Below are 25,753 nucleotides of genomic sequence, written 5' to 3'. Positions count from 1 at the left end.
GAATGTTCTGGAATTAGTGACCATGGCTGAACTACTCATGAATATATTAGAAGGCACTGAATTTTACACTTTTAAAAGAGTGATTTTTATAGTATGTGAATTTTATTTCAATTAAAAAAGATCTGAGTACCCCTCTCATATGATAGGAATTGAGAACAACACAACCTTTTCTTGTCAACAGTTATATTTAATGAAGATACTAGCTGTTATTTACAGAAGATATACATACATACAATTCTTACACATTAAATGTAGCCTAATTGTGAAAAGAGGAAAAAATGTACTCCAAAATTACATACTAAATAAAATAAATAAAAAGTAATCATTTGGCACAATATCTATTATATAGCAAATAAATAACTATACCATTGATTGAATGAACTATTTACAATCTATTTGAAAGTGCAAAACAAATGCTGAAAATTAAGGTATTTGTAATAACATTTAAGTCCAGAAAATATGTTTTTTTTAAATCAGTAACAATAATTAGCCAATAGTAAAGACTTTTAATGCCCAGGAAAATATTTTAATTTTGAAAAATGTTTTGTGCATATTGTGCTCTTTTGAAATGTTCTTTTCTTAACGCTGGCAATTTCTAGAACCTTGGAGTTTCTTAGTGGAATTCTTACGTATGTAATCCTGATTTGTAAGTTTAAAAAAGTTGTATTGTAAACATAAATATTATTCTATGTATCATTCAGAAATTACGGACCAGTCCTCCCTAAATTACATTAATAGCCATAATGTTTTATAGTAATGTGGTTGGGTTCAATTCCTTCAGAGGTAAGACTATGAAGATGCTAGAATACAAGTTATGGTTTGGATTTACGTGATTCCTCAACACCTTCCAAACTCTCCATGCTCCAAAATTAAGGTTGAGATAAAATCGTGAAATTATACCACCACAGATGTAGCCAAAGAAACTGCATTTGTAGCACATCTCACCCAGCCAACTCTGAGAAAAACTGTCAGGGGCTTGATATGTCTCTTGACTATGGTATTTCTACCATTATCATTGGAACTTAATTTATGTTTCAGCAAAAAGGATGGCACAATTGGAAATAAAGTAGTATAACTACAAATTGGAGATTCCTATTCTAGAGTGTGAAAGCTTTATGCAAGTCCAAGAATTTCTTCTCTTGTTATGACGCTGGTACGCTATAGCCCTGACATGTCTCAGGGTGCGTTTCTGCTTGTTTTGTCACTAGAATTTTCTAGTGACAATACAGTCAGTAGTAGCATAAAGGGCATTTTTGAAAGACTGTGGACTGGAGGCAAACCATTGTTCTGGGCACTTTATAGGTCTATGGTCGACGAGGCTCTAATCTGTGTGACATCTGTGATAAAGTTCTCTGGTTGTCAATCACATTTAATTGCCGGACATAACTCCGGACATCCTGATGGTTCTTATTAGCTTGAGCTGCATCAGGATCTGTTGAAAGAGAAGAGAGCAAATTGGCATTGTGTAACATACGCATATAAGATACAGCTTTATTTTCTCCAATTACTTGTTACATTTATCATGGATTCTAAGGTTCCATTGAAACCTTTCAACATACCATATTCACTGAAATGTTTCCACTTGGATATTCCATCTCTTCTCTCCCACCCTTTTGTTCTCTGGAATCACCTATTTTGATCATTTTCCTTTGTGGAAAAATGGCACCAAATTAAAGTGAAAGGATCACCTGATAGCCCCTGGTTATCCATTAAAATTGCTTCCTCTTTCCATCCCACCTGCATCTCACATTCAGCTCTCTTCCCCCTTTGATATAGACGAAGACTAATGGCAAAAGACATAAGGTTTTTTTCCTTAAGTTTTATTTATTTTTGAGAGAGAGCAGGAGGGGAGGAGAGAGAGAATCTCAAGTGGGCTCTGCACTATCAGCGCAGAGCCTGATGTGGGGCTTGAACTCACCAACAATGAGATCATGACCTGAGTGGAATCCAAGAGTCAGATGCTTAACCGACTGAGCCACCCCAAGACATAGTTTTCATGTTAGCTTCTAACAAAAAACATAGTTTTTGTTAGCTTCTAACGAAAGTGCTTAACTCCCAGGCTGAACTGAAGCAAGCCAGTGAGATTAGAAAATCTGACCCACCTTGTTACTTGCACAGAGTATACAGCATCACTGCATAGATGTGTGCTCTTTGAGACTGTCCACATGCAGGGAAAAACTCAGCTCATGTGCTGAAGTCATAACTTCTGCTAGACCTTCAATTCCCCAATGCTGCTTGTTCTGAAATCCCAGTTACTATTCTATTCTCACCTACTTCCCCAAGCATGTAAGCAACGGAAGCCATCTGAAGTTCACAGATTTCTCCAAAACCAGGCTGAAAGAAGAATCAAGTGCCCAGAGCCCTCTGCAGAGAATATACATGGGTGAGGAAGGCCAAATCTGACAGTGGTGAACTGGAAAAACAGGTCCCTTTGGAAGTGACTACTCAGCTCCTGCACTATGCTGCTGCCTGGGAATCTGCATTCTGAGTTGCCAGGTCTTCCTATTTTTCTAGAGAAATGAGAAGTCTGGATTTCTTTCCTGGAGTTTTTGTAATGATGATATTTTTTCCAAATAAAAGGGGAATCATGCTATGTTTAGACCCAATGCTTCTGCCCTGGTCCATGGGCTACCTCTGCTCCACGGATCACTAGTATGGGGCTCTTATCTAGCAGGGCACTGGGGGTGGCCAAGCCAGAGTCTAGACTCCAGGCCAATGTTCTTTCCCTCATAACACACAGCCTTTTGCAGTCCATTTGCTCTTCTTAGACACACACATCACTCCCAAAGATAGTTAGAATGCTGTTTGCATAAGGGGTGGAGGGTACTGTTGCAGGTCCGAACACAGCATAGCAGAGAGAAGATACAAAGGCCCCTACTTGCTCTAAGAAGAAACCCATCAGTATAATTATCACATATAAATAATACCACAGTGTTTAATTCCTCGCTTTTTCCCTGGCAGTATACTCTATATGTACAATATACTGTAATTACATTGTACATATTCCCACAATGTTTATGAATCTATTCCTATAGCTTTATCTATAGACTGTTGACTTCAGAGCTGAGCAGCTGTTGTTTACCAGCAGTTACTGATAACTTCAACATATGCAGTGTGTGTGTGTGTGTGTGCGTGCGCGTGTACGCGTGTGTGGATAAAATCCCCCCAGCCCACCCCCACTTTTCTAGGAGAAGATGTTGGACAATGTAGGATTTATTTCCAAAGAAGCTTATGGAACAAAACATATTCTATCACAGTTCTTCAGTCTCACTGAGAACCTTCCTAAGGCTACAAACCCTCTTAGGCACAGAAATTTTGTGTTTCATTTCAGGAATTTCCTGGACCCCCGAAGGGCCATGGGTTCATGGGCCTTGTAGACTGACATCGTTTATATATTCTCATATTTCACATGTATGGCTGCTTCAGACCATGTCTTTATACATATAGTAAATTACTAGATGAAGAGATGTGAGGCATTTTAATCCTTCCAGAATCCAGGCAGGAACGGTTGACGACATGTAAGACTATTCTCATTTTGGAAGGAAGAGGAGGCACAGTCATTTGAATAAAATTTTTAAAGGTGTACTTGCTCCCCAAGGAAAGATTATTTTTCCTAGTTTTTTCCCCCCTCTGTACAGTAAAAAGTGAGCAGTTATCAGTCCTGGCATCCTATGTTAGCAAATCCTCACTTTGAGCCAGTCCTGGGCTAGGGAGGGTAAAGATAGCTCTGGTTAGTAAATTGAGAAACTTTTAGTCTCTTTTAGCACAAGGTTTATTGGAGGGGACGGTACTGGTAGCCTCACAGTCATGTCCATCTCAAATGATCATGTTGGCTTAATGAGCCAGATGACTTCAAGTGACTCATAAAGTGAATTTAGCAAAGAACTTTATAGGGGCCACCTTCTGACTCCCAACCCAGCATGAGGGAGCCAAAGCTCCACCCACACCCAAAGTCCCAGCCCAGGAGACAGCAGCACTGGTCTGGTGAGCTGATCTGGAGCTGTGATGCAACTTAATCCCCATCAGTTTAAGATTTCTATTTATTATTGTTAATAGTTTTATATTAGAGCATTGTATGGTAGCAGTTATTGTATTATATGTTCAGACTTAGGAAGAACATTTTAAATTCCCCTGGGAATACTAGAAATAGACTATGAATCCCTGCTATGGGGCCTTTTACAAACGTGTTATACCCATTAATGCATTCTTGCAACACCCCAAGAGACAATGTACTATCTTTCCCAGTTCATAAACGACAGAACTGAGTCAACAGGAATTGATGTGAGTTTCTCAGCATCAAGCAGTGAGTCATAAAGAATTGCTTTGAGGCGAGATTCATTGGTGATCATGCCTTAGTCGTCTCTAGCCACACTCGAAAGAGCAAATATATTCTCTTTAAGTTCATTCATAAAATATTATTTCTATGGTTAGTTTCTAGTGTTTCAACTAGAAAATCCTCCAACTCAAGGCCTCTATCCCATGAGATTTCATGGTCCAAAGTGTCCCTGACACAATCAAATACTACGCAGACTTCTAGAATGTCTCAGTAGCCTCATTAAAAAGGACTTAATCATCCAGACCTGGGTTGCAGCATACAGCGGCATTTAACTTACTGAAGGGCTGGCTCCTGCAGTATCTCACTGTTCTGGCGGTATTCGCAATCATGCGCTAAAAAGAATAAAGAAAAAAAAAAGAAAGAATGAAATGCGAGTAAGCTTAGCATACAGTCTATAAAGGAAACCAAACCATGATTTATTTCAGTAGCACCTGAGTCCGTGAAAAACATTCTGTTCTGAGGCACTGACTATCCAGAGGCAGCTGGTTGATGTAGAACAGGTTGAATTACTTGAGAGGCATCTATAGTCACACATACAAGGCACTTCTCAGATGAGGACAACTAACGGCATAATTCTACTTGATTTGTTTGTGCCTCTGACATAAAAATTAGTCTGTTGTTTCTCAGACTGTGTCTTACTCCTCAGGACTCGTTTTCACCATCCCTTCTGGAGGTCACTGTGAACTTGTAAGCGAATTTGTGACTATCCGAGACTTGGAGAAGGGTTAGCTTACCCAGTTCCTCGCAGGAAATAGGACTCAAAATGAGGCTTTAGATTAGACTGAATATAATCAAAATATTCTACTTATACATTTTTCTAAATAGTGTGCATTATTGACCCTTCTAATCTTCCAGCAAAAGTGTGAGTTTTAATGTCAATCTTAATTATTTGATTTATTCCCTCCTCCTTTCTGATCATAACACTAACACGTGTATATATTATTTTAGAAAATGCAGAAAAGTTAAGAGCCAAGTAAAAGTCACTTAGAATAGCACCTCACAGAGTGACTTCATTAATATTTTAGTACAATTCCTTTTAATGCTTTAAAAATAAGTAAAATTTTTTCAAACAACTGAAGTCATATTTTACATATATAGTTCTGTTGTGATACACATTTTTTTCACATGGCATTGTGGCTGTGTTCCATGCCACTTGCATTTTAAAGCATTTTTTTAAAAAAATGAGTAGGTATTCAATCTTATGGATAGATCATAACTTATTTAACCTTTGTTAATTTTGTCATTAAGTGATCCTCTTAGTTTCTTTTTAATGTTTTGGTTGCCATAAAGACTTATAAGCAAAGTTTTTATACTGCACTCAACTTAGTTTAAGACAAAGGAAGAAAGGAGGAAAAAAATAGGAAGGACAGAAACATGAGGAAAAACATCCGTGAGACCATTTCTCAGTCAGGATGTACATTTCTTGCTCATGGTATTTGAACGGCAGCTGGGACCCCCAGTCTGTGTATTGTTTCACAACACCTTTGCTGCTCAGACTCTATAGGGGTGAGCAGAGACGGTGGATTAATTCTAACACTAGCAGAAAATTGATAAGGCTCCAGCCAGGGAAAGAGATTTTCTTATCTCTGAGTGGCTATATAATTCCAGTCCTTGCTTTCTCCTCTCATGGACTCTTGGCTTGCCAAAGTCTACAAAATGACTGAGAAATCTTGTGTAGTATTAAAACAGACAAACAAAAACCCAACTTATTTGGCAGGAAAGAAAAAAAGACCCTCACAGAAGAGTCAAAGCTTTACAAGTATATACACATGAACACTGATCACAGCCTGCTGAATACTACGGTTTTGAGGACTCTGGAAAGCATTAAGTGACATGCATCTGCACTGAGTAATTTCTCATACACAAAGAGGCAATGGAAAAAGTTGGAACTTCATTTTCATAAAGGATCCTAAAAACCAGCATGTCCGTTGATCAGCATGAGAAATATATTACAAATACCTCCAAGAAAATGTAACATACAATGTAGAATTAGCCTCTGATATATGGAGCCCTGAAATAAACAGTAACTATGATAATTTTCCTGCTAATTTACTGTAAGTTGTTTTTTCACTTCTGTGAAGGCTTTGCATGGGAAGGGCACGAGTATGTTCCGCGTAGAATTATTGTAATTCTTCAGATATTGAATGGAGTGTAATTACTGAAAACCCTGGGAAATGCTGCCAGTGTGCCCCTCTGAAGAATAATAAAACAATTAGCAGGGGTCAGAAACCTCTTCCTATACCATTTTGTAGGGAGTAATTGTTCTGCTTTTTAGTTTTGAAAGCTAAAACATTTCATTCTGACTTTGGTTTTAGACTACTCTTTACAGCTATACTCTGAGGCTTCATAATTTTTAGCTCATTATGTGGTTTAAAATGTGAGAACAATTGTTTAAATCAGTAATTTCCAGCTCTGGAGTTCATTCTACCTTTCTAAATCTTTGATTAATTTTAACAATGGTTTTAATTTTGACATATCCTTTTTAATTGTACTCAAAGGTAACTTCAGTTTAACTCTGAAATCCAAATCTGGCTTTGCAACAAGGCCCATTGTTTTCCTCTGTGAGGTCCGCGTAGAAATGTTGCAACATGTAAACCCTTGGTAACCGAGTGTGCACCCCACCAGCATTGCCAAGTGGCGCATAGTTACAAATGCTTTCACAAGGCCAAAGAAGGGTTAACTTGATATTTTAACTCCTCCCTCTTTTACACCCATGTACACCTGCAGTACACTGTTAACAGCTGCACCCAACTACCAGACCCTCCCCTGGGTTGCTGAATGAAAGAGGCTTCAGAAGTCCCCTTCCTAAAGTATTTGCAAGGTGCAGAATGCCTTTAATAGCCTGCCCATCAACAGCAGCTTCCCACTGCTCAGATGCATCCAGTGAGAGCTACTCGTTCCCGCCAAGGCCAGCCCCTTTCAGTGTTAGACATTTCTAATTATTGGATGTTTCTTTATCATTCTCAGTCAAAGCCATTCTCCTTTGCTTTCCACCCACTGATCCTAGTTGTGAGCTCTGGAGCCATAGCATATACATTTAGTTCCTTCTTATCAGGACAGTTCTTCAAATACTAGAACACAACCATTGTGGACGTCTCCTCACCCCGCAAGGCTTTTCTGGTTCAGTCTAAACATTGCCAATTATGGGGTGCCTGGGTGGCTCAGTCAGTTAAGCATCTGACTCTTGATTTCGGCTCAGGTCATGGATCTCACGGTTCACAAGTTTGAGCCCTGCCTCGGGCTCCATGTTGACAGTATGGAGCCTGCTTGGGATTTTCCCTCTTTCTCTACCCCTCCCCTGTTCTCGTTCTCTTTCTCTCTCTCTCTCTCTCAAAATAAATGAACTTCAAAATAAAATAAAAATCATTAAACATTGCCAATTGCTTTTATAATTTTTCATAAGACCGGTTTGGGTCTCTTTAAGGCAGTCTTTAGCACGATGCCCTAGATTAAGCAAATCACACAGTGCAGGATAATTATTTTCCTTTCTTCATCTAGACGATGCTGCATATCTGAGTCTACAATTTTTTTAAAAAATCATCTTACTGACATCTGTTGAACTACTAGTGAATAAAACCCCTGAGCCCATTTCACCGAGCTGCTGTTTGGATACAGCTTCCTTCTCTGTAGACGTACAGTTGATTTCTTGGCCCAACGTGGAGGGTTTTGCAGTTTTCTGCTTGGACTCTTTCTACCCTCTGCAAACTTAAGCCTTACATGTTGTTTTTGACGGCAAACAGACATTCATTCATGGGTGTTCTCAGTTAAGGTTGGCAGAAACTAAGGTTAAAGAGAAGCATAGGCTTTGTTAGGCCAACTCCCACAGCAGGGGTGAAGCCAAAGATTATCCCCCAGGCTTCTCGATCCTGCCAGAGCAGGCCAGGCAGTGGGAAAATACTTGATGACTCCAGGCAGAGCCTCCCATCTTTTCCTGTCTGAGCAAACCTGAGGTTTATGACACACTGGCTTATTATCGCAACTGGCTTATTAAAATAGCAGTTTGTATGTGGGGGGCAGGGGGGCAAAGCGAGGAGCATATGCTCTTTTCAAAGGTGCTCTCACAACCAGTAAAGGTGGACAGTGTGAACCCCCCCCTCCACACCTGGACTGATTTGGATGTGCCCCCACCCCTTGCTGGGAATCTCCACCTCAGAGTCGCAAGGGCCCTCGCCTAGAAAGCAGTCCATGGTTAGAGATTAGAGCCTTGGGGTTCCATGTTTCAAATCACACACAGCCACCCCCTTTTTCCAGAGACTGATTCTAGGTCTAGGTCTTCAGTGTTTATTTGCACAAATTCATATGTCCGTGCAGTTCCTCACTTGGGAGGCTGGGAGATGGGCCCAAAGGAAGGCTGATGAATTTCCCTCAGGACATGAACTCATGGAGGGAAGGTGAGGAAGAAAAAAGGAGATAGCAAGCCAAGGACTCTGTAACTACCCTCGCGTACTTATTTCTTTAGCTGAAAACAGAGCGACTCAGAAGCAGATGTCCCCGTTCGGAGCCTGCCTTACAGGATGACCAGTACACAGGTGCTGTCCATAGGAAGGGGCGAGTGGCTGTTTGCCCTCCAGCCCGGCACAGGCAAGAGACCCTGAGGCTGCAGTCCCAAACAAATTTCCCTCCAGCTCTGATGCAAGTAATTCCCCTTGAATCCAATGAATGGTTGGAGGCGCTTCTCAGACTGGGCCCTTGGCCGTGATCTCCCTGTTTACTTTTCTGTGGTACCGTGGCCTCAGGAGTGGGCTGGCCGGCTTCCACCTTCATGCCTATCCGGACAAGTCGATAACCTAGCAGGCTGTCTCCAGCTTTTCTGGCCACCTCTACCCTGACTCTGCTCCTCTGGCCCCAGCTTTCCATTAGCTCTCCTATCCTTGAAGAGGAGCAGGCTTTTAGGCCTATTTTTCAAGTTTAGACCAGCAGGCCCTCCAGGCAATGCCACCTTGCACTGTTACACTTTCTTGACCTCCCTCCCACAGACAGACAGCTGCCAGGACAGACTCCCCTTTCACAGGCGATGCGGCCTCTCAGCTCTGAGGCCTTTGAGGAGCCGCTCCTGGACTTCAGCCCTCTTCTAAATGCCCGGCCTGAACAATTTTGGTCTTTCCTTCTCTAGCTCCTTGAGACCTTTGCCAACCTTGTTCTTAATGTTTCCCACATTGCCTTTTCTTATTTCTGTCCCTACTGATTGGACTCTGCCTCGATCTGTATGCCTATCAAATAAAAAAATCTCAGTCAATAATTCCTTGCTGAGCATGTGTAAAACCACATCTATATCACCTGATTATTTTACTCAGATCCTCATATATTTAGGACAGGACTTATTTCCCACAAGACCTAGAAATATATAGTCTCTCACCTGCAAGGATTGTGCCCATGATAGCAACCAAGTAGAATTAATTGCACAGTAAGGACCAGAGATAAAAGACAAAAAGGCCCAGGAGCTCAGCCAGGCTCCACTATATGCATCACTGAGGAAGAACCCAGACCCCTGTCTCCTGAGTATGGGTCTTTTAGATCCAAGAGGCATGTGACACACAGACACGCACAGGTAACGTGCAAGATGCTCATGGTATATTGTACATATCGTGGCCCTGGGACATGGTAGCTCACGTGCCTGTCCAGGCACATGCAGACTATTGTGCTCCTCTGTACTCAGGAAAAGACAATGAGAAGCAGACACAGCACCGCAGGTAGGAGGGGAGGCAGACTGATGGCCAGTTAGGAACAGAAAGAAGGCTAAGGGAGTCATCTTGTATAAACTCTCAGTAATGCAAAATGCTTGAGGCATTCTGCTTAATCAAATGTTCTAATAGAAAACACTTTTGGATTCAATTTTGTTATATAAAATCCTTTAAAAATGCTTCAGTGTCCTATCTCACTAGGCCCAACACTGGAATATGATTCTTTTAACAAATAATTCTTGCATACTTATGATGTGCCAGACAGCTTTTTGGGTGCTGGAGAAATATCAGTGAAACAAACTGATAAAAGACGTGGTCTAGGACACTTATATTCTAGTGGGGAAGACATCCAAGTCAAGAAGAATGTTTGAAGGGTGGTCAGAAACGACCACTTGGAGGAGGGGACACATGAGCTGAGAACTGAATGATGAGAAAGCCCAGACAGGTGAAGACTAGCAGAGAGACAGTTTCAGGCAAAGGTACCAACTAGTGCAAAGGCCCTGAGGCAGGAAAAAAAAAGAGAAGAAAGGTTGGTCTTGCCAACTTGGATTGAATACAGAGAAGATGAAGTGTGAGGTGAGGCTGGATGGTGCTCTGGGTAACAAGTCTGGATTTGATTATATTATGTTGTTGTATTTAACATGGTTTTGTTGATATAGCTGCATGAAGTTACCTCTCTTTGAATTCTTTTGGACATTTCTTTTATTGCTATTGTGAACTAGTTTTTATATCTTTTTTTGCTTTTAAATTTCACATGTTTATGTTTAACCTTCTTAGCTATAAATAATATCCAAACAGCCAAGGATTATGGGATTTCTTTATATTTCCTAGCAAAATTCTTTGCCTGAACAGTCAACACATATTGCATTGCTTTGAAACATATCTTTTGGAAAATCTGCTTTTAGCCCAGTTTGTGAGTTCTTTATAAAGAGATACACTTGCAAGGTCCTCTTGCAGATTTATACTGTGTTGGAAAGTTCTGAGAACTGGATGTATTTGAACATTTTGATTTTTACTTGGAGGCTCTTTCCTCCATAGCTCAATATAAGTCTGATGCTTTCTCCACGGATTTCATAATAATATTATTGGTGATAGAAAACATATCGTTGCTAATTATGTAATGCCATAATTACTGAAACAGAAATAAAAGGATTCAAAGCATTTCTCTTTCCTCAATGAATTAGCTTCTGTTAATGTTTCCAGAAGTGTAGAAGCTTGCCCCATGCTTCTCATTCCAAATAAGATGACTATCTTTAAAATAATGTTCATAAATAAATACACCTAAATATGGATATGTCTGAAATAGAACCAAGCTCCTAATACAGTAGCATCCGTGGCTATCAGCATGCTTTATGCAGCCTGGGGTAGTGGCAGCCAGCCAACATATTATCCTCTAATCCATTGCTACTCTACCTCCTAAATGTTATAAATATTCATGTATGCCATAGAAAGATACAAAGGGCTTTATTCAAACATTTTTTTGAATACTCCTTTATGTTCCCCCCAAATGAAAGAATGTCTGCCTTTTTTTTTTTTTTGCATAAGGATCAGAGTGTGAATTCTCTTTTGTTCATACTCATAAATCCTGAAAACCAATATGCAACAAATTCTCTAATCCTCATTTCATACCTCAAGGGTAAAAAAAGGTTCAAAATAAAAATACTGAGGGCTGGCACAGTAGTTTGCTGTGAACCGGCAATGCTGCCACCAAGAAAAGGCATCTGTGTTCCTGGCGTCCCTGGTGACTTCTGCCCTTGGCAGGAGTTCCCTCTGGGGATACCACCTACCAGCCTCACAAAGGCTGCCAGCTCTGCTCACCACCTTGGCCTTGCTGATGAATGCCTCGGAAGTGGCTTGGACATCAACTTGAAAACAGAGATGTATCCTTCCCCAAGACACACAGTGGGAGCGGGGGCCACTAGTGGGAGTTGTACGTTGCAGGGGTGATGCTATGGGAGCAGCGGCGGTCTTGTTTACGGAGAGAGAAGGTTGGAAAGCTGACAACAAGTGTCAAAGTTGGTCAAGGTCAGGTTTAAAAAACATAATCAAATCAAATCAAATTTCATTTGCCAGTAACATTAAACTCACAGAAAGGCAATTGTAAAATTAAACTTTCTCGTGGTGTGATTTATTAAATGAAATCCCATTTATATTTGTTATAGTAGAGAACTAAACAGTTCTCTTTCAGCACTCCCTTCACTCTCTTCACCTTCTCCCTTTCCCCTTCCCTCTGCCTGTGATGGGGTGGTGCTGGTCTGCCATCTTGGACCATGGTGAAATGGCAAGGGAGGAGAGGCCCGGAATCTGGACCGCTTCATGAGCCTGCGCATTAGCTTAGACATTCACATAAAAGAAGAAATAAACTTGGCTTGCTTAAGCCATTGTCAATTTAGGTTTCTGTTATCACAGCTGAGTTGCTATCTTGGCCGTTCAGTTGCTTTTAAGTTAAAGTGGAATCTCTCCGAGAACGGGGTGTGAGGAGCAGGGTGTGAAGGGTCTCTTCTCACAGTTAGGTGTTTAAGAACCCACGGCTGTGGGCATGAAGTGGAGAAGTGAGGAAGGGGAATTCTCTTAATATCCAATGAATGTGACTTTTCCTTTGAAGGTTACGAATATAACACCAAGATCTAAAAGCCCAGATGAAACAACTTTCATTCTCCTTGACAGATAGTTTTGCTATTCTTGTTTGTTCTGTTCAGTTGACTTTCATGATCAAAAGTTCTAAAGCTCAGTCAATTATTTAGGAAACTCTGACTTCTTCGCCTCTGTGCACATGTATATTTTATAGTCAAATAGTTGGCTTAGCTACCCCTCAGTCTGCATTTCTGCGTAAGTGATCTGGAAGGTTCTTTACTTATTTGCTAAATCTTTCATTTCTGGCAAACAAGTTTTGAGAAATCAGGGAAATATGTTTAATTCTCCATACTAACAAGTGAGCAAGACAAAAGAATGTTTTCTCCTTTGATCAAAGAATTTCTAAACTGACACGGTATTAGAGATGTCCATACTCTGCCTTTGGAGGGGAAGACCGCTGGGGAAATATTTGCCATCTAGCATAGAGTCCTTTTGAGGAGGTGTGAACTCACGTGCTATTTCCTAACATGCTGAAGACATGGAAACCTGTTGCCCAGCAATGGCTGTACCTCTTCACCGGGCCGGGCTTCTCATTCCCAAAGCTGGACGGTGTGATCCTTACAGGATCAATGCATGATATTTCCAGTTGCCCTGGAGTCATACATACCAGCTGGTATCAAGGAATGATGGAAGAACAGTTTTCTAAGAAGAATTCTACAGTGCTCTATGGCTTACAGGAACACTTATATACCCCGGACCCATCAACAACCTCCAGACATGGACAGAGTAGGCACGATCGCCACTTCCTGTTGGGGAAACTGCCCCACTGAGAACTGGAGGGACCGCTACAAGAAACGAAGCTGAGAACTGAACCGTGTGTCTCCTGAACCCCTAAGTTCTGAGCTCTTCCTGAAGTGCCACAGTCACCAGTGCAAACCATACCCCCAGGCAGATGCTTACCCACACAGAGATAACGCTGTAACACCCCATCCATCCAGGCTGCAGCCAAAGGATTTAGAAGACAATGGAGCATTCCATTAATATGCACTACGTAGCTAAAGATAGGTTTTGGCATGACCTGCTTTATTGCTTCACGGAAGATAAGAAAATAAACTGCAAAGTAACTAAATGCCAGATAACAGCTTTTCCTTGATGAAGGGAGCTGCGGAATACTGAATATGTGCCAGTTCCACTTCTGTTATTTTTTTAAAAAATTGTTTTCGGTTGTGAAGATGTTCGAGTTCCGTCTCTGAACTTGGGTGAACTTGATTTGTTTATACATTTAGATGAATACTCCACAAGAAAGATCTGCTATGGAGTTGCCTTTTACCTACATGCACTAAAGTCGGGCTCAGCAGATAAACAATTCAAAGGCATCCTGGGGAAGTCTAGCTCTACAAACCTTACAACAAAACAACAACATGGGAGTCACTCTGGAACATTCACGCATTTTAGCAACAGGCAGCCAAGGACGAAGCACATGGCATAAAAGCTAGCTGGGGCTGTGAACTGCAGCACAAATACCATTCAATTGCACAAAAGAGAACTGACAGACTAAAATAGGTAGCCAATTTGAACCAAATATTTCAAAACTCCTTTATGCATAACTACCTTTTTAACATGGCAGCACATACAGAAATTATTTCCTTTATTAGTACAAATGCAAATTTTATTTTAAAGAAACATCGTGGTTAAGGTTATAATACTGTACGTACCATTTTTTCAAAGTTTACTAGATTGTCAATGAACGTCTTGTTCCCCTCATGAGTAAATGTCATATCTGCAAAGAAATAAAAGTCACATTCTAATCACTAACAGAAATATGTCAGACTAAGAAACCACAATAGCACCATTAGATTATGCTGGAGGATTTGCATAACACTGCAGTTGAAAAAAGCTGATAATAGTTCCTTTTATGTTAGGTGTTTAACTTTTGAAAGCACTTTACCTGAGCTTAGTAAAATTTCCAAACTAACTCTCTGTTTCCCTAGCAAGTCTTCCAAATCATGGATCCCTGCTCCTCCCCTAATCTTCCCAACCCTTTCGGAAAAGTCGAGGGGGAGAGGAGGTGATGACGAAGGTGGAAGGGATGGGGCTGTTCTTTCCAAAGAGATCAGTCTGATGAGGCTCTTGTTCATTTTCTTCTCCACACACTCATCATTGGCTTGACCTGTGGGTTCCCTCAGAATTACCTTTTTTTTTTTTTAATTTTTATTTATTTCTAGGAGAGAGAGAGATAGCGTGAACAGGGGAGGGTCAGAGAGAGAGGGAGACACAGACTCCGAAACAGGTTCCAGGCTCTGAGCTGGCAGTCAGCACAGAGCCCAACGTGGGGCTCAAACCCATGAACCGCGAGATCATGACCTAAGCGAAAGTCGGGAAAGTCGGACGCTTAACCGACTAAGCCACCCAAGTGCCCTGCCTCAGAATTACCTTTAATGAGCAAAGGCATGAAGGGGATGAGAGGAGGCTCCAGCTTAGCTACTGTCAGCCTGTAGGCCCTGTGGTTTCTAGAAGGATCCTTCAGAGAAACAAAGAGATGCTGGTTAATGACTAATGACACATATTTAGTGACATGTAGTGTGTCTCCTAACACACCTAGGTTTGTTATCCCAGTCAGGAAGTTTTCAAGTATAGCTATAAAAGATAGAGACTTAGTTAAATTGATTTTTGCTTTATTTATTTATTATTTTAAAACATTTTTATTTGAGAGAGAGAGAGAGAGACAGAAGTGTGTGTGTGAATCTATCATCTATATCTATCTATCTATCTATCTATCTATCTATCTATCTATCTAAGCCAGTGGGGGAGGGGCAGAGAGGAAGAGAGAGAATCCCAAAGCAGACTCCATGCTCAGCACAGAGCCTGACACCGGGCTCGATCCCACAACCCTGGGATCATGACCTGGGCTGAAATCAAGAATCAGATGCTCAACCAACTGAGCCAGACACCCCTGATTTTTGTTTTCAGACAACTTACCGTCTGATATGAAAATAACTTGCTTTTTGTTTCCTTTTTTTGCTTGAGAGGGAGACTCCCTTTGAGAGCAAATACAAAATGTGTAAAACAAACCCCACCCACGAGATCCCCCTCTCCTGAAGCACTTCCTCCTTCCTGGGAGTTCTGACTCCCCTCCTCTCTGCCTTGCACAGCCAGCCCCACGTGCCCTCTCCGAAACCATTCCATCACTCCTACCAAGACCCACTTACTCCTCTGTCTGTTAACACCTCCCAGCCAATGGGGAACAATAATTTTGGCAAGCCAAGGAAAATGCAGCTTCCAACCCATAGCCAACCTATGCTAGGCGGAAAGGATCCTATTACACTGCTTTTCTTAGTTACACAAATTGACCTTATGTGGGACATAAGTCCTCTTTAAGTTAGTTCCTCAGGGTGCCATTCATTAGTCAGACATGCTTGTTTTAGCAGCACTAAAATGGGATCATAAACTTCTTAAAGTCATACAAGGACAGGTAAAATTTCTGAAATGAGAACTTCAATTCAGCTAATCAGAAATTGGATTAATGCACACAGTGAAGAGAATAAAGAAGCCACTGTCACTTACCATTAAACTTTCAAACTCCGCATAGAACTTCTTGAATTTGCTTGGCAGTTTCTGTTAATGAAATGAACACTCATATGTCAGATTCAATATCTAGATATGTATCACGTGTTACCACGTCTAGGGGAAATGTATTTCTTTGGCTCTTAATCAAACATCTCTAACACAGGCCAGACTGTAATCTGTCTTGTAATTTGAGCATATTCTGGAATATAGAAAACTTACCTTTTAAAGCTCTTAACCTAGTGGAAACAAAAGTTAACTATGGATCCTTTGGTCTTACTGTTTTCATAATATTTTCTAATTATTTATAAGGAAGACTGTACTCTCAGACCACATGTGGTTTGGAATCACCTCCTCTAACATCTTTCAAATTCTCTGATTCCCACAGTTAGGAATTTAGACTAGAGAATATTAGGATTTAAAGTTTTAAAGACCACCTATTTCAATCCTCCCCTTCTCTTACAATGCAAACTCCATGAGAACAGAAACTTACCAGTTTTGTTTATGGCTATGTCCTCAGTGCCTAAACAAGTGTCAGGTACACAGTTACTGCTTAATAAATATTTATGTGAATAGACTAAACCTTTGTTTAATATAGGGAAGAAATTAGGTCTCACAGTTTTAAAAATTTTTATTACTATTTTTTAATGTTTATTTTTTTATTAAAAAATTTAAAAAAATTATTTATTTTGAGAGAGAAAGAGACAGAGCATGAGCAGGGGAAAGGTAGAGAGAGAGGGAGACACAGAATCTGAAGCAGGCTTCAGGCTCTGAGCTGCCAGCACAGAGCCCAATGTGGGGCTCAAACCCAATGAGTGAGATCATGACTTGAGCCAAAGTCAGACGCTCAACCGACTGAGCAACCCAGGTGCCCCTATTAAAAATTTTTTTAATTTTTATTTATTTTTGAGACAGAAAGAGAGAGAGACAGAGTGTGAGTGGGGGAAGGGCAGAGAGAGAGGGAGACACGGAATCCGAAGCAGGCTCCAGGCTCTGAGCTGTCAGCAGAGAGCCTGATGCGGGGCTCAAACTCACAAACCATGAGATCATGACCTGAGCTGAATTCGGACACCCAGCTGACTGAGCCACCCAGGTGCCCCAATGTTTATTTATTTTTGAGAGAGAGAGAGAAAGAACAGGGGAGGGGCAAAAAGAGAGAAAGAGAGAGAGGGAAACATAGAATCCCAAGCAGGCTCCAGGCTCTGAGCTGTTAGCAAGAGCCCAAGGCAGGGCTCGAACCTTGAACTGTGAGGTCATGACCTGAGCCAAAATTGGATGCTTAGCTGACTGAGCCACCCTGACACACCAGGTCTCACAGTTTAAATGACATGCCCAACGTGGCACAGCTGATGATGGTCAGAGCCTCTGTAATTCACATCACCTGCCTCCTTTCTAGGGCTTCTCTTCCGTGCGTGTGCTTTTTCACACAAGCATTTCTCCTACACGATTTCTCTGCCCTGCTGTATACCAAAACTGATGATGCTACCAATTTAGTACCTGAGTTAGCACCGCTGGCTGTACCTACATATCGATACCAGTAGGCCATTATCGAATCAGCTTTTAATTTACTGCGTCTTTGAGATCTTTGGAACCCTAACTTTTCTCCTCTGACAGGGCCACACCAAGGCAGAGCAGTGTGGTGTGAATCCTCTCCCGAGACTGTAGAAGCACCACTCTCGGCCCCAGAGACCCGGAGTTCAGCTCTGCTTCACACAGGGAAGTCTACTGGCAACAGTGGATTCACCAGTTAGGCTCTGCAATCACAGGAGAGCTTCTCTCTCTTCTTTCTCCCTGATAGCTGAAGTAGTTTGCCATCTTTCCATTTAAACATCTGTGCAAAAATCTTACTTACTAGTCTCCCACATATCCTCCAAGCTCATTTTCCTAGTACCTCTTTTCAAGTTAGGGCTCTGGGAAATCTGATATCCTTGCTCAGAGGGAATGTCCGAAGGGATGAGAGCTGGGATACGCATCAAAGGATGCAAGGATCTCATTCCACGTGTAGTATCCAAATCACCACATTAGCCGATAACTTTCCATGAACTTTAAAAATTAGAAGTGAATTACATTTTTTGGTTAGATCAGTCTCTCTCTCTTTCTTTACTTACCTGGCATTTGGGTCAAAGGCAGGAGGGTATAAGGTGATGAATACTTTTGTGCATCTTAATACTATCATCTCTGTACACTCTGTGCTTCCAGACCCACGGTTCTCAACTGGGCTCAGTTTTGCACCCCTCACCCCACATCCATTAGGGGCCATTTAGTGATGTCTGCACATATTTCCTGTGGTCACACCTGGGGTGGGGCGAAGTGACAGGTGCTACTGGTAGGTAGTAGGCTGAAGCCAGGGACGCTGCCAAGCATCTGGCATCACACACAATAGCCCACAATGAAGAGTTACCCTGCCCACAGCATCAGTGCTGCCAAGAAAGCACTCCAGGATTTAACTCCCATTTGCTTGACCTCAGAGTGGTCTTTCCCTTCCAGGTTGGACCATTCCCTTTCCCTGCGGTTCAAGTCTTCCTCCTGTTTTGGTTTCACGTGTGCTCCGTAGTTCCGGGAGGCCAGGTGCCCTCTCTCATCCTGCTCCTGGGAGAGGCATCATGCTCTCCACTGGAGCTGTGTGGGAAGTGCATTCATTTGGGGAGATCGACCCGAATCAAAGATGCTTATGAATGAGGGGTCTTCTGCAGAATGATATAATTACATTTCACCTTATGAAATAAAAACTTACAAATGAGGAGGGGTTAATTTTCTCTTTCTGAATTTTCTCTATGCTGAATGCTCACAGACTGATGCATTTCTTCATATTCCCCATGAAAATGAAGGACTGGCCAATTAACTGTCTCCTTTTGCTGACTGCACCCTCCCTCACCCCCACCTCGACCCAAGCTGCCTCCTATTTCTCTCTTTAGACAAGAAAGGAGACTCTGGTCATGTCTCCACCATGCTATGGCCTTAACGTCTGGCTGCTGTTATGTGATACCTACACCTGGCCTTCTGGGACCTCTGTAAGGCTTTATCCCTTCTTTGATTTTCCCAACCAAATCATCTGGACTCTGTACGGGCATCAGAAGCTGGAAACGGGCTGGGGAAAGCACCCTGCCTAAAGGGGAACCCTAGGTTTCCACGGATTCTAAGAGCCTTGGGCTGCAAGACAGGGGAGCCTGCATAATGGCTTCATTGCTTCATTGAGTGGCAGCCCTAATTCCGTCCTTTTACCAGCTGGAAGACGATACAGCTGCGTGGCACGCAGGCCTCACCAATTCCCTCATTCCTATATTCAGGGGATGAGCTGCTGTGTGCTGCATCTGCCTGGAATTTTAAGAGAAACCCAAGACAGAAGAACTTGTGAGGACCTGTCCTATAAACAATGGAAACATTTAGGAGAGACCGAGAAAGACAACGGTTTCAAGAGGGAAGTGGGGAAGGAAATGTTTTAAGGAAAATATTTAGAGATGCGAACAGCTGCTTTTGGTGCCTTTTTAAAGCACCCCTGCAAATTAAGTCTCTGTTATCTACTCCTTGACCTCTTTTTGTGTCCCACTTACACATACTTTTTTATTTTTAGTAAGAGTCTATTTTTGTGTGTATGTTCTATTAGAGATTAGTATTTCTTCAACTATATACCACATGTACGGGGTCAGGCACATTTTGAATACTTAGGTGATAGAGATGAGTAGCACAAATTAACCAACTGTCAACAAACTACTAGTCATATTTGCCAAAGAAATTCATAGCACACCTGCATAGCTTTTGCCCCAACCTGAATATTAGCCAACTGTTGTTCCCCCATACACAGAGTGGTCAGCCAGGCGGTTAAGAGATACTTAGTACTCAACTGGGCAAACAGTTGGCCTTCTGGCTAATTTTCTCTGGAGCAAAATGACTACTTGGTTAAAAATGGACCCTCCTCAATTATAGATAAGGCTTATTGCAAAAGCAGTAAGCAGACACTCCAGAGAACAACAGACTCTATGAACAAAAAAAACCTTTGAAATCATCCAAGCAATGATGTTGATTTGTGTTATATGTAGGAGCCAGATGTATTATTATTTACATCGTATAGACCAAGAAGCTGAGACCCCCTCATTCGCCTCCCCCCCCCCCCCCCCGCACAAAAGGACAATACCTTTTTAAATGCACACTCTCAGGCAACTGGAAAAAGGAAGACAGGTCACTTCCCTCAAAGTGTCCCACCTTTTCCATTGTTATACCAGTGTGAGTGATATTTCTATTAAAAAACTCACTGGTGAGCCTGTGTTTTTATTCTTAAGGCGAAAGTCACAGCTGGATCTCAGCTGAAGCTTACCTCCCACGTGAGTGCCAAGCGACTCACAGCAACGTTACTCAGTCCCATGACGATGGCAAAAAAGGAATTCAGATTTTTGTACTCCTTACAGCTGAAACACAAGAGGCACATGTTTGAGTAAAATGCCACTTTGGAGTGGGATTTAAAAAAATTAAAGTTCTATTTTCTGAGAGTCATTAATATTCGTCAGGACTCTTTATGAGAACTGAGAACAGACAATGATAGATTTAATGCACTGTAGAAGTTCCACTCGGATGACCACGTTCGGCTATTTGACTTCCCACTGTAATTGTAGAAAGGAGATGGTTCTGGTCATCTAGGTCTAGGTTTTGAGAAGGAATTGAAAGGCCCCTACCCTAGGGATTGTTACTATGATCCCAAGGCTTCCTAAAATCCTTGTTGGAAATGGAAGGAGACATCTCATGGGATAAGAGGAGAGGAACACAAAATATCCTCAAAGACATTCAGACTTTTCGTCTGAAGCCGGATGCCTCCTCTGGCAGCCTGAGAGGGAATAAGGAAGTCATATTGCTATAGCCGCCATAACTTCTACCTGCCATGTGAATGCTTCTAATTTGTTGAGAAAGATCAATTTATAATCCCTAGGAAGCTGAGAAATAACCTAAACAATTGACTTAAAAATAACCTTATTTTCTTTGCATTTAACTGATGTCCATGAGGCTGACCAATTTGCATCTGTACTTATGCAACTATTAACCTTTATGAATATATATTTCAGAATAAAAATATTGTGGAACAATATCAAAGATTCTTATTGGAATGGCAATGATTTAATGTAAAAAAAAAAAAGAAAGGAATCCCCAATTTCCTCATAATAGCTCCTCAGAAAGGGAAAGAATTAATTTTTCAACAAGTGCAAATCCTTTACCCCAAATCAATATGGTTATCTAAGTTGACTGCAACATAATTAAATCCTGTTTGGATGAACATTTTTGGAAAAGGCTAATTAAATCATTGCTTTTGCTGCCTGTGTTCTCTTTACAGAGGAAGCACTGAGTGATTCTTAAATGGTCTGTGTGGCAGGAGGAAGATAGATTTCAGAGAAGCTATTGTGCATCGTATGCCACTGGTGAAAGAGTAAGCAAGGACTTTGCTGTGTTGGGGCGGCGGCTCTCAGTTCAGGGACTGAAGGAACATGTGTTTACCTTTATCCTATCCATGTGATCTTGAAAGGAAACGCAGGCACACAGACCTGCCTTTTTGGTCACTTCTCTGGTCAGTGTTACCAACTAACTTTATCACCTTAGGGAAGTCACGAAATATCCCTATGCCTCAGTCTCCTAATCTGTAAAGGGGGATGATAACACTTGAACCCCTAACTTCATAAAGTTCTGGTCAAGTCAAAGACCTTAAATAGAATTTGTCAAAGTTCTCTGAAAACATGTAAAACATGCTATCAGGTTAAATTGCATTCTTATAGATCTTGGTTTATGAGAGGTTAGAATCTTTTCCAGCCGGGCTGTGTAAACAGCTCCACTGCAGGATGGCACAGCTTAGTAAAGGTTAAATAAGATAAACCAATTTATACCAAGGGCCAAAGCTACCTACGCATTTCCATAATCAGAAAGAAGAAAGGTAAAAAAGACAAAAACATTTTAAAAAACTCCTGAGGTTTTGAAAGGCTCTCTTACGCTACCACTGTAAAATAACTGGGACTGGGAAAATCCAGAGGCTTTCTTATCTCCCACACAGGTGTGCAGATTGTTTTCTTCCCCTTCTTGCACCCAGCACTGCCAGGCCAAGGTGAAGGGAGAAGGTGCCCTTTACCACAGGAAAGCACATTTTCAGAGCTTCGGTGATCCTCTCCTTCCAAATATGCAAAGGCACCTGTCCCTTGTAACAAGACCGTTCAGTCTCCTAGAAAAAGTGGCTACCCTGTGGACTAGAAATCCATAAGTAACATTTTACCAAATCTTTCTTCAAAAAAGCAGCTTTTCCAAATTAAGAGATAACAGCCTTTGAATCTGAGGATTTGGATATGCTGTTGAACCCTCAAATTTTTGGCAAAATAATTCGAAGCATTTGGCAGGCTGACGTGTATAAAATGTCAAGCAGCCTTTACTTCTTTGTTTAGCTTTGGAAATCAGGCTCTGTATGGGATCTTAACTATTTGGCTCAAGAAAATTGCTAGCTGGGGTCACTTGTGCTCCCCACCTTCCTGTGCTAGAGCTCCCTGAATTTAGAAAGAAGTCTCCCAGCCATGGGCCACATTTAGCATTTTATTTTTAGCACTGTGGTGATACCAAAAACATGGAAGTAAACAGGAGGTTGTCAGGCATATCTAAATAGCAGGAGAAGATTAAATTCATGTCAGGGAGAAATCTAACTGGCCCCTGCAGTAAATAAATTGTTTCCCATGAAGTGCTATTAAATAGAATATTTATAAGTTGCTTGCTTTTTCTGATGTTGACGGAGATGATTTTCATGTACTAGGTTAGATCGGCTTTATGCAATTTACTGATTTTATTCTGGCTGAGTTGGGTCGTGCTGATGTACATGCATGTTTCTACTGCCCTCTACTGGCCAGATGGTGTCATGTTGGACATTGACTTGATCAGTTTTCTAAATACAACTTTTCTATAACTTTGTTAGCTGAAGGACTCATTAAACTGGAGGAGGCACAAAGCCACAGTAGTTCAGAGCAAAAAGAGATCATGATTTTGACTGCAGCATCAGTGCTGTAAGATATGAATTTATTATATATTGATGTCCAGTATTCCAAAAGACATATGAAATTAATCTTTTGTAAGAGTTCAGTTATTCTCAGCTCTTCTCATTGTTCCTTGTGCATAAGAAGATCTTATATCTTGCTTTTTTTTAAAATGGTGCAGCCTAAGGGAATAAAATGAAAATGCAGTTCAAATGTTTTTCTCTTCTTAAGCTAATGATACTTACTGGGCTGCTATCTTAATAAATTTTTTTAAGAGCTGAACACGCTTGCTGGGCTGAGAACAAAGGCAAATCTCAGTGACAACCCAAAACTGAATTTCATTAAATCTCCTCAGGAACAAATCCAAGTTTGCTGTGGTCTTTTTAAAATTATGCCTTCCAAATGTGTGATAGATTAGCTCCAGCTAGAAAAGAAAGGAAAACAATTTTATTTCTTTGTTTTTCAATCAAAACACCAACGAGGCTTCTCTATTTGTCAAGGCAAATTGACATGGGTCAGCACATGTGGATACGATCACTGGCCAGGATTCAACTCGTACTGCAGAGCAATGGGTTTCAGAGAGGCTTGCTAAATATGTAACTATGCACTAGGTGCAACTGGCTTAATATACTCATATACTCAGGAAGCCATAGCTTAACTGTAAACCATTAAGGTCTTCCTTTAATACTCAAAGACTTTACAATAGGCTTTATTAATCAACTCAATATTTACAAAAACGATCATGTGGTTTCCACATTGCAGCACATAACCGACGCTGTCACGGGAGCAACGCCAGCAGGCTCCATCCAGAATTGCGATGGTACCTACCTATGTTCTCCGCCCAGCACCTTACCTCATGCACACAGTTGAAGAGTTCCCAATCATAAATTGTCATCTGGTATGCTAAATCTTTGGAGCTCATCAGTTCGAAAGTTCCCACTGTTCCCACAGTTGGGCCTTCCTGCTCTGGCAAGGGAATCTATGAATAATAATGCAGAAATACATCAGAATCTCAGAGCAGAGAAATACTTTAATTTTTTTTTTTAATTTAATTAATTAATTTAATTTTGAGAGAGAGAGAGAGAGAGACAGAGAGTGAGCAAGGGGCAGAGAGAGGGGAGAGAGACAGAAAATGCAGAGCCCAGAGTGGGAATCAAGCTCACCAGAGGAGGGCTCGAACTCATGAACCGTGAGATCACGACCTGAGCCGAAGTCAGATGTTTAACAGACTGAGCCACCCAGGCGCCCCCAGATAAGTACGTTTAATGCTGAATGCTTTAAGGAGTTTCTGAGGGGAAAGGATTTTAGAGATGTTTTCAGGAGTATCTTGAAACTTTGATTTTGCCCAGGGGAGAAAGATGTCTTTGCTCTTAATGCTCACTGGCTTGAGGACTATCTCACTGTCATCAGTTCCAGGGACTGAAAAACGTGGACCATGGCAATTAAGATTTGGGAAGGAGTGACCTGTGCTTGGGCCTGGGAGATCCTGGGAACGATGCCTCTTCTCTGGCAGAGATATAAGTAGTTCTTGGAGATGTTTTCCTTCTGTGTTGCACTGAAGCTGTTCTGGAGCAGGCACTGGCATGGCAGTGTTGGACATTTAGTCACAGCACAACCTCCCGCGGCAGGGGCCGGTGACCGTGGTGACGGTGCTGTCCATCCAGCTCTTACAACACACTGCCTGGGCTTACTAGGTGACTGAGGGCTCTGTGCACTGAGACTACATCTCCACCCTCTGAGACATGCTGAGCCAGGAGTGATAGCCACAGGGTCATGGTGTTTTGGGCGAAGGCATCAGAAAACCAAACTCTGCTACTTTCTGGAAGGCCTCATTCAAAATTTCCGATCCCACTTACTTATCTCACTTGCATTTTTTGAGAAATGACCTAGAGTGCTTTTCCTTAGTAAAATGAATGATTTGCATACATTGGAAACTTACCTATAATATATGAATATTTATGGATCTGTAATATATGCCCAAACTTACAAAGGCACATGAATGGAAGGAAAATTTTCCACGAACCACAAGAGACTCAATAATAGAGAACAATCTGAGGGTTGATGGAGGGAGGTGGGGGGAGATGGGCATTGAGAAGGGCACTTGTTGTGATGAGCACTGCGTGTTGTACGTAAGAAATGAATCACTGGGTCCTCCTCCTGAAACCAATATTGCACCGTATGTTAACTAAAATTTAAATTAAGAAAAAAAGAGTATTTCCCTAATATCATGTTAGCCATATTGGGATATTCAGTATTTAGGTTGGGAACACTAATATTATGCAAATTTTATCATCATCATCACCATTATCATCATCATCATCATGCATAACCACTATATTCCCTAAGTACTCACTGCATTCTGAGCACTGAAGCAATGACACATTCAGGATATAAGTGGTCCCTGCAAGTTTACAGGCTAAGGGAGGAGTGAGCCCTGACCAGGAGTACCGCTCTGCACTCAATAAACAGCTGCTGGCATTCATTTGTGGGTATAAAGGACAGGCTGAAGCATCAACACACACCTGAACCCAGGTATACAGACAGACACGTGGGAGAACATGAATGGGCTTTTTGAGAGTTAGTGGGCATTTCGAATGAATGTGCGGCCTGAAGAG

General features: G+C 41.5%; 1 protein-coding gene across 7 annotated transcripts in view; it reads right to left on the bottom strand.

Moving 5' to 3' along the window:
* Nucleotides 1-232: 232 nt before the first annotated feature.
* RAPGEF4 (Rap guanine nucleotide exchange factor 4) overlaps nt 233-25,753 on the bottom strand; it is a 300,415-nt gene continuing 274,894 nt past the window's right edge. For all 7 annotated transcript variants that reach the window (XM_039239189.1, XM_039239190.1, XM_039239191.1 and 4 more), the window contains 8 exons: nt 23,992-24,117; nt 23,384-23,562; nt 20,468-20,558; nt 16,156-16,206; nt 15,025-15,112; nt 14,307-14,371; nt 4,614-4,668; nt 233-1,432 (listed from right to left, as the gene is read on the bottom strand). In XM_039239189.1, coding sequence (XP_039095120.1) covers nt 1,305-1,432; nt 4,614-4,668; nt 14,307-14,371; nt 15,025-15,112; nt 16,156-16,206; nt 20,468-20,558; nt 23,384-23,562; nt 23,992-24,117 — 783 coding nt within the window. In that variant the 3' untranslated portion in view covers nt 233-1,304. The remainder of the gene's footprint in view (nt 1,433-4,613; nt 4,669-14,306; nt 14,372-15,024; nt 15,113-16,155; nt 16,207-20,467; nt 20,559-23,383; nt 23,563-23,991; nt 24,118-25,753) is intronic.

The sequence above is a fragment of the Hyaena hyaena genome, unplaced genomic scaffold (genome assembly GCF_003009895.1).
Source record: "Hyaena hyaena isolate Hyena2069 unplaced genomic scaffold, ASM300989v1 scaffold_154, whole genome shotgun sequence".
Taxonomy (NCBI): domain Eukaryota; kingdom Metazoa; phylum Chordata; class Mammalia; order Carnivora; family Hyaenidae; genus Hyaena; species Hyaena hyaena.
The sequence above is the reverse complement of the archived record's forward strand: the minus strand, read 5'-3'. Positions and strand labels throughout refer to the sequence as shown.